Below are 13160 nucleotides of genomic sequence, written 5' to 3' on the forward strand. Positions count from 1 at the left end.
GTTGTGTTTACGGCCACAGAAAAAAACATGTAAGTTACTGGTGTTGCAGCAGGTTCACCCATCCTTTCCAGTATAAGCTTAGCAATACTTTGTCACTCCTCTGTCAGGGCAGGTGACTTCAGCCTGTTTTGTACTTGATGGTTGCCACATAAGTACACCAATTTCCAGTTGGCACCTTGACCCAGCTGGTCAGGAAGCTGAAGAGTTGCACAGACAGCATAAGGTTTCTGAGGTAAATCCGTTGGACTTGGACAGTGTTGTCTTGGACAGGTTGGGATGAAGAGTTGCCCTTGCTCATGGTGTTTGTACAGAACCTTCCTCTTCTGGAACGCAAAGGCACAGGAAGTTACAGCTGCTTTAATACTCCTTTGTGGCTTGTCAGTCTTTGCCTCTAGGGGCGAGCAGTCTCTAGCACGGTGTTAATTAAGTTTCAGCAGCTCCCCTGAGCTGCTCATTTCACTGAGCTGTGTGTAAAACACTGTGTATGCCCCCAGCATTCACCTCCCATAAGGGTTGTGTCCACGTGCTTCCTAGACCTAGGAATTCTGTGAAGGAGGCTCTTGGGAAGACTGCTGGTGTGCAAACTGTCAAGCTTCAAAGCAAATCTATGGTAAAAATACGTCAGTGTCTTTATACACATTTAAAATAAGTTTGGAATCACTGTGAAATTGCAGACTTTCATAGCAGAAGGTGTTTGCATGGGATAATGGGACAGAAGATGACAATTTTGTGTTGCTTTGAACATCCTGGAATCACTTTGTTTCCATTTTTTGATTCACCCAATAAAGAAACAGCTTTGAAAATGTTAGTATAGTATAGTACCACAAAATACAGATGAATACATTTTTGCATGCGTAGTTCTTGGAATCTAATTTTTCTAGCAGCAGAAGTTACTGCAATAATATCTGTCTTGTGATAGTCTGTGTAGATCCATTGTGGTTTCTGTTGGTGTTGGCATTAGCTATTAAAGTGAAAGACTTGAGGAGCAAGTGAGAGTCTTAGATGAGCTTCAGCAGTGAACGGCATTAGCTGTGGTGTCGGAATTGGCTTTGGTTTGGTGTGGAGTCCCCCTGAGAGTGTTGCATGTAAATGTCAGCAAGACATAGGCAATTCTCTTCTGCCAGGAGCAGCAGCAGCATGGGGAGCCACAGCCTGCAGCTGCCTTGTGTGCAGCCACTTGATTTTCTTCTGTTTATGTCCATGCCTAAGCCACAGGTGTTGCAGTGCTCATCTCATACCTTCTCAATACCCAGTTTTGTTCCCTCGGTGCCTTTATCTCTCCCACTTGGGTTGAATTGCTTGTACTTCACGTTAGGTTAGGCCTGAGCTTTATGCTTCTGGGTATGTGCTGAAGCAGAGGTAATAGGGTCAGTTTGTTTGTTTGTCCTTGTAAACCACACCAGCCCTTTTACAATAAAATCCAGTACTAAAATTCTGTGAAAATCCAATAAAGCTATGGGTGAAATGAACAGGTGCTTACTACAGCCTTAAAAGGACCCTAACTAAAATTATTCTTTTAAATTCTTTACCAGCAGGTGTTTATAATTGCCTATAAAAACCATCTTGCTTCTGACTTCAGCAGAAACATTTTTAAAATATTAATCATAAGGCATTCATATTTTTATACCCAAAAGTTAAAGACCTGGCTTATTTTAAGATAAAAGGTAATTTATTTCACTGAGATTGTGTGTTTGAGTTTGGTTTTCAATGATAGCAGCTCCATATATGAATCACTTGTTCACTTATTATAAAGTAATAAGAGACACTTAAACTTCTTGAGTGGCAATAAAAACCATATGTGAAAGAATTAATGAAAAACATTCACTGCATTCCTAAGTTTTTTGGGTTTTGTTTTTAGGGTTTTTTAAAATTGTGCTTTATTAGTTTCCAGTACTTTTTCTTCTGTTAGTTTAACTGTACTGTAGTTTTAGCTTCACGGACGGAACAGCCATGGAGCACTCAATGGAAAAAATTTACCCTGCTGACAATGTGTCCTGTCTGCTGAGAGTGGTGCAGAATTCAGTGGCTACCTCAGATCACTTTTTCATCAGACAGAGATTTTGTATCAGATGGTTGTTTAAGGTGCTCATGTACCTGAGGGCAAATGGAGACCCAGTCTATCGTTATTGGGCTTCTTGCTCTTGTTCAGGCACAGTGCATATTATTAAAAAACATCAGTACTGTCACAAAACCAAATTGTGTATTTGGGAGTTTTTGTCATTGATTCTTGGTGAAGTCTGGATTTTAGTATTTAAGCAGGAAGCATTTAGATAGAGTCTTACTGAGCTTCTTTGTGTCCAGTATTCTTTTTTGAGTCCTTGGTTTTCTTTTTTTTTTTTTTAATGAAAAGCTGGAGTTCAATATTTAACTTCAGTTTTTTCAGTGCTAATGGTAACTGTTAATACCTAGATTCTTAATGTCACCTAAGAGATGAAAAAGCAAAGTTTACTTATCAGAGTATGCAAAATTATTAACCAAAGATCTGTTAAGAAATTTCAAGGCAAAGCTGTAAAATCATTCCAAATCAAGGCAAGTCTCTTGTCTCATCTGTTGTACTTGAGTGTTTAGTTGGCGTTGCACCAGGGCTCAATAACAGCAATGCATGTCTGTTTGTCAGGTTCAGCAGGCATTGGCACCTCATAGCTTGGGCTGAGAGATGGCAGACCTGCAGCCACGTTTTAATTCCACTATAACATGTAGAATGTACCGGTCTGGGCTTGGTGGCTGAATTTGGTTTTGTCTCTGTGCTGTTAGCACTGGTTTGAGTTAGAAATAGGGTTATAAGCTCTTGTCCCTCAGGTTAGTGGTCCTGCTGAATTCTTGGACACAGGCCTGAAAGCAGAAGGCTTGTGGGAAAGATGCTATTTGTAATATTAAAAAGCATAACTTCACTGGTCAAACAACTAGAAGGTGAAGACAGATTAATGAATGTACCCTGGATGTGGTAGTTTATTGTATGTTACTAGACTGTTCTGCTTGGCCAAGCTAGTTGGGAGTCTTTCGGGGTTTTTCATTTGCTGGTAAATCACTTTAGGGTGCTGCTACACACAAATAGAGCTGAGCTGGGGTTTTAATGCATTGGCACATGTTGATCTTTCAAACTAGATGGGGTGGGACCTAATGAAAAATAGTCATAATTTGCAAAATTACTGTAATAATTCCTTTAGCACTAAACTTGTGTGTATATATATATATGTAATCTACTGTATGCTCGTTAGACACTTGTTAGCTGAAGAGCAATTAATTACAGCACAGACTTGCAGGGCAACCTCAAAGTGTCTTGTCTAATGAGGAATAGTGTAATAAAAAATACATTCTTCTAATATTTTGTCCAGTTTTGTTGAAGAAATCATTAATTGAGGGTGAAGGTTTTTCATGTGCTTCTACAAAAGCACTTGATGATTTCTTTTTGTGGCATGTTTTTTAGAAAACAGGAAGATTTTGGTTTTGTAGTGTCACTGTCTTCAAATTTCTGGAGTATCTGGGTAGCAGCTTTCATATCTTCTGAATTGCTTTTTGCTCCAGATACTTCTGAGTTAATCTACAAAGACTTCTTTGATCTTTTTTTCTCCTCCTTTCCCATTATTTTTATTATTTTCTTTTGCAAGCCTTTCATATTCCCTCAAAAATATGATTCACAGAAAGTAATAAATTGCTTAAGTGCCACTGCATGAGTCTTTCTGTGCTGGCTTCTCTGTAGCACAAATTTCAGCCTTTCAGATGGTTTGTATTGCAATATCTTTGCTCTCTGTTATCACCTGCAGGGTTTTTCATTGGCCTTACCTTCCAGCTTGCTTTCCCTGAATTGCTGGGTTTTAAGGTTTCTTCCAAAGGTGATTTAATAGAAATTGTTGGGAGTTGAATTTAAATGTTACTGAGCTGCTTCTTCTTACTTCTTCTTTTCTTATAAGGCCCGATTAAAAGCTGATTTCATGTTAACAGGAATCTGCTCTTGGTACAAGGAGGCTTTGCAATAAACTTTCAGCCAGTCCACTATTTGCCTACAAGTTTTTATTTGCCCCTAGTTTTAGTCCTGGACTGCCATGCCTTATCAACAGGTTCCTTGTGTGCAAGGTAGCTATGCTGGCTTACAGTGTCTGTCAGAGAAGATGCACTCGTATCCTTGCAGGTCAGCCAGGCTTCTGGAGCTCCCTCTCACTCACTAGCAGCACCTTGTTTCACCAACATATTTATTCCTTTCTTCTCTGTCAGGCTGTAAACTTCCAAAGAACATGCTGTAAATACTTTGGTTGCTAGCATCTGCCTTCAGCCTGCTGGGACCTATTTGGCTTAGTGTTTATACTAATGAACTTAACACAGGGAAGTAGAAGCACTGAAATTTCACTGATGACACGAAACTGGGAGTCCAAACTGGTAGAGTTGGAAGCTGAGATTTTAATACAGTGAGACCAAGAACCAAGACGTTCCTGAGGCTGGAGTAGTATAAAACGTAATTAAATTATTCATGGTGAGAGATCACACATACAGGAGTTGCTAGCAATGTTCTAGCTATAAATAGGTGCTTGCCAGAATTAAATGGTAGGGAAAAGGGCTATAACATGCCACTTAATTGTAGGAAGATTGAACCACTCACTTATTGAGAAAACACAAAAGCAGTCCCAGGATGTATCAGAAGTAATTCTAATGGAGATAGAGGCCTTGTGGAAAGTGTTAATGCATCAAAACCCTGGTAGGTTCTCCTCTGTAATACTGCATGCACCCATAATCATGAAAGGTAAGTTTTGTAGTGCTGTAGGGACAGCCTAAACCCTTATTATGCAAAAAGAGAGTTAAATAGCTGGATGATTTTATGTTTTCAGAATATGCAGGCTGGGAGGGTTGCTATTTTCATGCTCACCCAATGCACTTTCTGACAGCAGATTCTGTCTGAGGGCAGACCTGTGCTGAAGAGAGCAGCTGTGCTGTCACACACACGGAAAGAAAACAACCTGGCCTTGGATTACTGTCACCTGGAAGTTGAGAGGTTTCCAACTGGTAGTAGGAGGAGGTTTTTGGATGCTATTCTGAAACACATCAGCAGAGTGTGTTTGTGTTTCTCCAGTGACAGCCAAGGCTCTGCTCTCCAAAGTGGATGCTGCAGCATCCTGTGGAGTAAAAAACATTGACGCAAGCAGAGAGAGGGCGCTGGGGGAGCATGCTGGGTATCTGTCAGGCTGGACTAGGCTGAGCTGAGACAAGTCATGAAGTTTCTCCAGCTCATTGGATTAATTTTCAAAGCCACATGCCTGAACAATGCTCAAGACCACCTTTACATGCGCCCTCACCATGTCCTGGCTTCTCTCTTTGTGTCTCTCCTTCTGAGCAGTGTTTTGTGTCACTTCAGCTGACTACGGCCACATTTTAGTCAAATTAAGTGTTTCTGCATCTTTGACACCGAGTTAATAATTTCCCCAAACTCTGGGGAACCCACGGAGAGCCAAGACTTGCATGGAGTCTGCTTAGGTCCAGCACGCCCAGAGGGCTGCTATGTGAGGCTAATAAGCCTGAGCCAATCCTGGGACCATAAATTGGGAGTGCTGATCCCGTGTTCCCTGGCACTTGTGTAAAGAGATTGTTGAGGCTCCAGAGGTGAAATACTGTGGAGCCAAGCAGAGTTTGGCAAGGGCTGTGAATCTGAGCTCGAAGCTGCACAAAAAGCAGCTACAGCTGTTCCTGGTGAAGAGCTGGCCCCTGGAGCCAGGGCGCTGCAGCCACTTGATGCTCCTTTTTGTAGCAGCTCTAGGGCTGAGCTGTTATATTTTGTATGGCATGGATAATCCATAGCACCTGGGTGTGCTACTGCAGAGCTTCAACTGTACTTTTTGGTTGGTGTGATCCATATTTGAAAGGATTTATAGGATGTCTGCGGCTGCAGATTAATTAACTTAGTAAGTGCCAATGGTTCGTCACAGTATGCCCACCTGGCCCTTTCCACACACATTCCCCAGCCCCACTTTCCCCAGATGCTTCTGCACAGTGGATAGTGGGGTCTGAATGTCTCTTTATACAGAATAAAGAATTTTTAGTTTCATACCTAGTGTTTTCAGGCTGGTAGATACCAGAATTGTCAAGGATTTTTTGTTGGTTGGGGTTTGGTGAATTTTTTACCCAGTCTCTTTAAAATTTTTGACTTCTTCTTCCTTGTCGTCCCTTAGATACATACCTGTCATAACATGACCAAGGCTCTTTTCTCCCAGAAGAAGGGAAAAAAAGTCTAGACATGCTACTTTCTACTGGAAAATATTGAGGCTGCAGCAAAGGAACATAGTCTAATGCTCTTGATCTTTCAGTTGAGCAAGTATAGTATGAAAGAGTTAAATCACTGATTTTCTTAAGTTGCAAATACAAGAATTTGGCCTCAGGCAATTAATTGCTATTTGAGAATAGTGTTGATATGCTGCCATCCTCTCTAGTATTTCAAAAGATATTTACATTAATATTATATCTGCTCTACAGGTTATTCTAACAAAAGAAAATTTACAGTATTAGACAAAAAAAAAAAAAATTTCTTCCAGTGGGCTGTTTCTTTTCTCCTAATCCTTCCTCTTCTTTCAGGAGAGGGTTAATCAAGTTTTACCTAGCCTGTGTCTTTCTAGCAAGTGTTTTAAATATGTATCTTCAAAGGTAATCTGGAGTAAATTGATCTAGCCAATAAAGGTAAAAATATGTTCTTTCTTCAATGGGAAACTTCAGAGAGCTAATTTGTATCTGAATGCCTTGTAGATACTCTTTTCCCTGAGTTCCAGGAGAGTCTCTGCTGCCAGAGACTTGACTGAATTCCTCTTGGACTCTTCATCTCTCTCATCTGCAGAGTACAGCAGGTGCAACTGCCTCCATCCATAAGAATTTCAGTTGCAGGTTGTCTCCACTGTTCTAAGCAACAATGAGAAATTTGATCCTAGATTTTTGGTGTCATTTTGCACTGATCTTGTGGAACCAGAAGTGTCAAGCTCAGTGTTAAATTAAGAATTTATGGTTTAACAATGAGCAGCCTTTTGTAAATACCCTCAGGTATTAATTTATAAGACTGTGAGTGCCAGATTTTAATAGAAAGGTCCTTGTTAATACATTACTCTTGGGTTTGGCCAGTGTTATTTTATCTCTGAATATACATACTATAAAAAATAATATTGGTGGATATATGAGACATGGTACTAGTTTGGAGTAATTATCTAAACATTCATGTCAAACTAGTGACAGCTCTAATCTTTAGCTTTTCTTAGCAATGCAATTAAGCAGTGCACATTTGGTACAATAACTGTTTTGTCTAATTTAGCTACCAGGGAGTGATTTTCTTTGTTCTTTTTTATTTTATCTGAGACAAGTTTTCTAGTGTTCTAAGTGGAGGGACTCACCAGGTACTTGTTTAGAGGACCCATGTTTGTTCTTGGAAACAAGCAAGACAACAGATTTTCATCTCTTCAATATTTGTTCCTTTCATACCGGACTTATATGGCTCAACTTTCCTTGTATTAACATGCTAAATAAGAAAAACTTTTATATATATGTTAGTTTTAAATTGTTCAATTATTATGATTCCTGTTCAGGAATAATTTCTGGAACCTGTGGGGTTTGTTTTGCAGTAGCTTTCAGTTGTATTTGAGCTGTTGCTTCCAGCACAGGGTAAATGTTCTATCAGGATCGAAAGCGACACAAAATTCAAGTAAAATGCATTCTTATTTTCAGAAGGTTGACTTCAAAACACTAATAATATTTTTTCAGGTCTGGGAACTTGGTAAATTTGATAATGGTCTGCTTCATCAAACAAACAAAAATATTTAAAACTCTTAAGCCTGTAGAACTGCAGTGTGTTAAGAGGAAAACCAAAAGTTTTTGACAAATTGAGCCATGTGTGTTGGGAAATCTTCACAGTGAGTGTCACACATGTAGAAGAACACTCCTAACTAGCTTATGTTCAGGTATACAGTTTCATTGATCTAGTTAAGTCTGAGCAATGCAGCGTTGTTAAAATCACGCCCAGGTTCATGGGTAGATCTTTCTAAGTTAGGAGTTACTGAACACAATATATGATTTGGTCACCACAGTATGTGCCAGTGCTGTCCAAATAATCGCTGTGTGCTAGGATCATCAGTGCTGTATTCCAAGTTAGTGCTTTGTGGTGTTTTTAGACCTGAGGAGGTATTCCACAGACTTTCACACAACACTGTAAATGAAATTATAAAATCCTTTATGATAGCAATACTTTCTTTAAATAACCTAGAATATTCACCACATTTTTCCTGTAGTCTGGTTTTTGCTCTTTTTCTATCTTGTCTAGGTTGAGTGTCAAGAATTAATTTCCAAACGTTGTACAAAATTGCTTTATCTCTTTAGTGGATGAAAATAGTTACAAGTTTTTCTTCTTTCATTCTCTGACTGCAGTAGGACAGAATATGTTTCTGTGGTCTGTACAGTAGGGGTATTTCAAATTCAGGAAAGAGTAGAAATCCTAGTTTAAGGTTAGTCTAGCTCACAACTTTGATTATTTCTCATTTTTTGTGTCTTCTAAAAATGTTTCTGTTAGCAGAAGAGACTATTTTTGAGACTACATTGTTTCTGCTGTCACCAAAATTAGCTGGTTCTGTTGCCTTTTTAGATCTCCAAGTTTGACTTGAGCTATTAAGTTATGGTTCTGTGGAAATAAGTCTGAGTTTCTCATAATTTCAATTTCAGATGTTTTAGGGAATGCCAAACTTAGATTGCACAATCATTGCAGTCTGAGTATTAATCTTATGCTTAATTGGGGAAATATTTCCAAGCATTCCTTGGGCATTATGGGGAAGTCTGTTTCATGGGGTTTTTTTTTAAAGAAGTACAAAAGTAATTGTTTAGAAATCTTAATTTTAGATCTTAGTATTAGTTGTGTCAAATGTGATTAGAGATTTCTTAATACTCTATTGCTAATTTACAGCTATTCTTCTACTCCAGTTCTACTCAACTATTTAAATTTTGGTTTGAACTCTGAGTTCTCTGTGTCTGCTATGATTTTCAAATCCCCACTCATAAAAAAGTGTCAGCGTTCCAAATTCACAGCAGAATATTATGTTACTTCGGTTAATATTTATACTAAAAATGGATATTAATTACTGAAGAAGTTGAAGAGCTATAAAAAGTTACTACTTCATTGATGCAAAGTTAGTGAAATATTTGGCTCTTTGTCATCAGTGCTTTTTGAAAGGAAGCTGTAATTTTCCCTGGTGGTAGGTAAGCTCACTTGGCTTGAAAAGGAACTCCTAAAGGCTTGTGAAGTGCTTAGATGACCCCAGAGAGAGATAGACGTGTTTTGTCACGGCTATAGGCAATATTAGCTGGAGTCATTAGGAGCTGTTGCTTCTTCCCATTCTTCAGGATACAATGCTTAATAACTCAGGTTGCTGTATTAGTTTGTGATGATATATAATCCCTGATTATATTGGTCAGCAAAGCTCCTGACACTTTTTCCTGCAGTGGCCTTGTGTCTTAGCTTGGCCATTAGGATTTGGGAAGGTGGGCAGCTGGGTAGGAGAAGGAACCAGTTGGATAGTTGGCCTTGGAGGGTCGTGGTTAGTGGGTCATACTGTACCTGGTGGCCAGTAGGTGACACCTGGGGTCTGCAGGATTCTGGCCTGGCCCTGCCCTGCTCAGTGTCTAACAATGACCAGAGGTGGGTGGCACAGTAGGCTCTTGGGGTCACAGTGGCAGCAGACCGGGGGCCAGGGGCTGTGCTGGAGCGATGGGCCTGCAGGAACCTCACAGAGTTCAGCAGGGACAGATACCGAGTCCTGCACCTGTGGGAAAGAGTCCCTGGCAGGAATTCAGTCTGGGGACAGAGGGGCTGCAGGGAGCCAGCTCTGCAGAAAAGGCCCCTGAGGTGCTGTCAGGTGCTGGGAGAGGCTGTGCCATCTCCATCCTATGAGTTTTTCAAATCTGGATTAGGCAAAAGCCTGAGGAACCTAGTCTGGCTTCATGGCCAGGCAGAGGTTGGACTTAGAGACCTCCTCAGGTCTTTTTCAACCTGAAATACCTTATAGTGTAATTCTGTGACTAATTATTTATTCCATTTCAGATATGAATTTCAATTTTGCCTTTATAACTTAACTTGCATGTCTAAAATGTTACATGTTCAGTCTGCTCTATCACAAATTCAACTAATGCTTACTCTGTGTGTGTTTAATGTTCCATTTAAAAAAATAAAATCTGGGCCTTTACCAAGCTCACATTTCAAAAATAAATGTTATACAACCAGTGTGATTTGCATCTCTCTGCTTATTACTGGTTTCTTTTGTTCTTATTTCTTGTGTAAACTTGCCACTTGATTAATGTGCCTTTTTGTTTCAACAGAGGGAGAATATATCAAGATGTTCATGCGAGGCCGACCAATCACAATGTTCATTCCTTCTGATGTAGAAAACTATGATGATATTAGGACAGAGCTGCCTCCTGAAAAGTTAAAACTGGAGTGGGTGTATCCTTAAAAACTGCTTGCTGTTCCCTTTTTGTCTTGTCTTGCATTTTTCCCTTTTAGTGTCCAGTCTTGTCTCTTCTCTGTTAAGAGGTAAAAATTAACAGTGAGGAAAAATGTTCAAATTAGTATAACAATGGACATGGTTTGTAAGTCCTGAATAGTACAACTTTAAATGGCAGACTACATGGATACAGAAATACTATACTTTTTCTTTGTTTGTTTTGCTGTTGACACTAATTCTAATTTATCAACTGATTTATATTTAGTGTGAAAGAACACGTCTTTGGAGAGTTACAGAGTTTCACAAATGTCCCCCTCCGCCTCCCACTATATTAATGTAGTCTTGGCTTCTGGAACATTGCTAGTTTTCAATCTCTGATCCTTTTTTAGGAGGCTTAAGAATTCTGGAAGATGTTGAGTTTGTTGTCCTTTCCTATGGAGTGAGGATTGCCATCCTTGGCACTGCTTCTGTTTCAGCTCCAAAGTGAAGCAGTTAATTTCTTTGGAAACTAGTCTGTATTAAATGCACTAAATTTATCATTTGAAGAGCTGAGTAGGTGTGTGGCTGATGACAATTCTCCAAGTTTACTAGATCAGACGTTAAGTTCATTTTAAGAGATGTGCTTTTGCACATGTTTGGGTCTTCCTGTCACTCCCCCATCTCTGCAGATTTTTCCAGTAAGCTGTGACTGTGTAAGTTTCTTAGTGCTTCAGTAAAATAACATGTCTAGGCAGCACTTGAGTTGTAATAATCTGAAGTTTGATGCTGTGATGTTGCTGAAAGCAGGAAGATTTTTTAGGAATGTTGATGATACACTATCAATGTCAGGAGGAGAGTTTCGAATTACAGTCTGACTGGAGGGAAAACAGAGCTCTTTCTCATGCTTTGTAAAGCTGTGGTACCCAATTTTCCAACCATCACAGCTCTTGGTTGCTGATGCTGGCACTCATGACTGTGGAGTAATTGGGTCAGTCGGTGATCTGGCTGAAATGTAATTGTTTTTTGTGAAGTTAATTTTTGAGCAGGACCGATACGTTCGTTTGATTCGCCTCACAAACACGCAAGAGGTGGAACTGGCATACTGGAGGAGCATCAGCTCTGCTTTTCCAACATCAGTGAGCAGTTTGGACTGATGAAAACTGATCGTGAAATCACACCCTCAGTTAAGTAGGTGCAAATCCTGGTGTGGACACATTCAATGTCCAAGAACCTTAAGTTCAGGTTAAACCAGTTGGCTGCTCAGGTCTAATTAAAGCGAAATACATCTAATTTAAACGGATTGTTCATGTGTTTTGGAATCTGTTTAAGGAAATGTCATTCCAAATCAGATCAGTGTATTTAAGAGTGCAGGGTATCTTTTGGGTGCAAAGGTGAAGAAAATGAGGAAAAGGCAGTAAAGTGTATGAGGACTAAATGTTGGTCTCTATGAATTTGAACAAAATTCCTCTTCAGTTTGGAAAATAACAGCAGCAGCGATCTTCTGCTTTATGCCTAAGTTTAGCAAGGGGAACAAATCTGCAAGACATCTGTAACTTGCAAATATGATGACAAACTGAACCCTGTACACCTTATTAAAAGGGCATGGGGACAGTGATGATTCACTGAGTATTTTACTAATGTCAGTGTTTTGCACCTGAAAGCTCAACTGAGTGTTGAATAGTTCCATTTATAGATTTTATTTTGAATTCAATTCTGCCTTCTTGGTGATTTTTTATAATTGGGTTTTCCTTTGTTATTCCTCTTTTGGAAAATGGTGGTCAGCTATGAGCAACTTCAAGGAAACAGCAGACAGATTATTTGGCTGGTTTTTTTTGTTCATTGGTTGGTTGGTTTCGGGGGGGTGTCTCCTTTTTAGATGTTTCCTGTAGATTTATTCAGCTACTGATACCCTGTACTGTAGATTCAACTCGGGAAACTTAGCTTTTGTCTGCCTTGCAGATTATTGTCATTTGAAGAAATGTCTAAGCTGCTTGGCAAGATAAAGCAGCTCATGGGGATGTCTGAGCTCTCAACTGTGTCTGGTTCCTGAGTGATGTCATCTAAATTAAATAATTTAGTTTGAATATCCCTACTTTGTAGTGCAATCTTTGCTACTGCACTTCAGAACTGGTTAAAGCATATCTGACATTCCTAGTAACAGCGAAATTGGCTTATTTAGTAGTTTCAGAGGTCACAGTCAGTGCAGCTTTTGACAGTGACTATAGATTCTTTCACCCAGTGTATAGTAGCTCAGTTTCAGGAGGGTATTTCAGACTCTGTTTTATGAGATTATTTTTAGCAGTAGTGCTCTTCTTTCTAAGAATAATTGAAGACAGTGGTAAATATACTGCTGAATTCTGGTGTACAGTGGATCACTTTTCATGAGGGCAGTAGCTATTTTCAGCCAGTTCAAACAAACAAACAAAAACCCCCCAAAACTTAAAGTTTTTAAACATATCAACTGTTGTGACAATACAGTCCTTGTAACTGGTGAGAAATAATCACAATATCAAGGCAACTATCTCTCAATTTCCCTGATTTAATCATCAGTTTCAGTGAAAGATTAACATTGAAATTCAGTGGAAATCAAGCATCAAAGTTGTGTCACCCCTTTTTATGTAGGGACACAGTCAATTATTGCATTAATTTTATTGCATTAATTGTATTGCATTATATCTGTTGCTTTGTTCTGGGTGTGTGGAGAAGGAAAGAACTGCTGTGGAGCAACAGCCCCTC

At 39.4% G+C, this 13160-nt stretch overlaps 1 protein-coding gene across 3 annotated transcripts in view; it reads left to right on the plus strand.

Annotated features, from left to right (window-relative positions):
- EML4 (EMAP like 4) overlaps nt 1-13160 on the plus strand; it is a 149167-nt gene that overhangs the window by 102571 nt on the left and 33436 nt on the right. For all 3 annotated transcript variants that reach the window (XR_014227270.1, XM_082301222.1, XM_082301221.1), the window contains exon 8: nt 10321-10444. Coding sequence is in view for 2 of the 3 variants with exons in the window: in XM_082301222.1 (XP_082157348.1) it covers nt 10321-10444 (124 nt within the window). In the remaining variant the exon portion in view is untranslated. The remainder of the gene's footprint in view (nt 1-10320; nt 10445-13160) is intronic.

The sequence above is a fragment of the Coloeus monedula genome (genome assembly GCF_965178545.1).
Source record: "Coloeus monedula genome assembly, chromosome: 2".
Classification (NCBI taxonomy): Eukaryota; Metazoa; Chordata; class Aves; order Passeriformes; family Corvidae; genus Coloeus; species Coloeus monedula.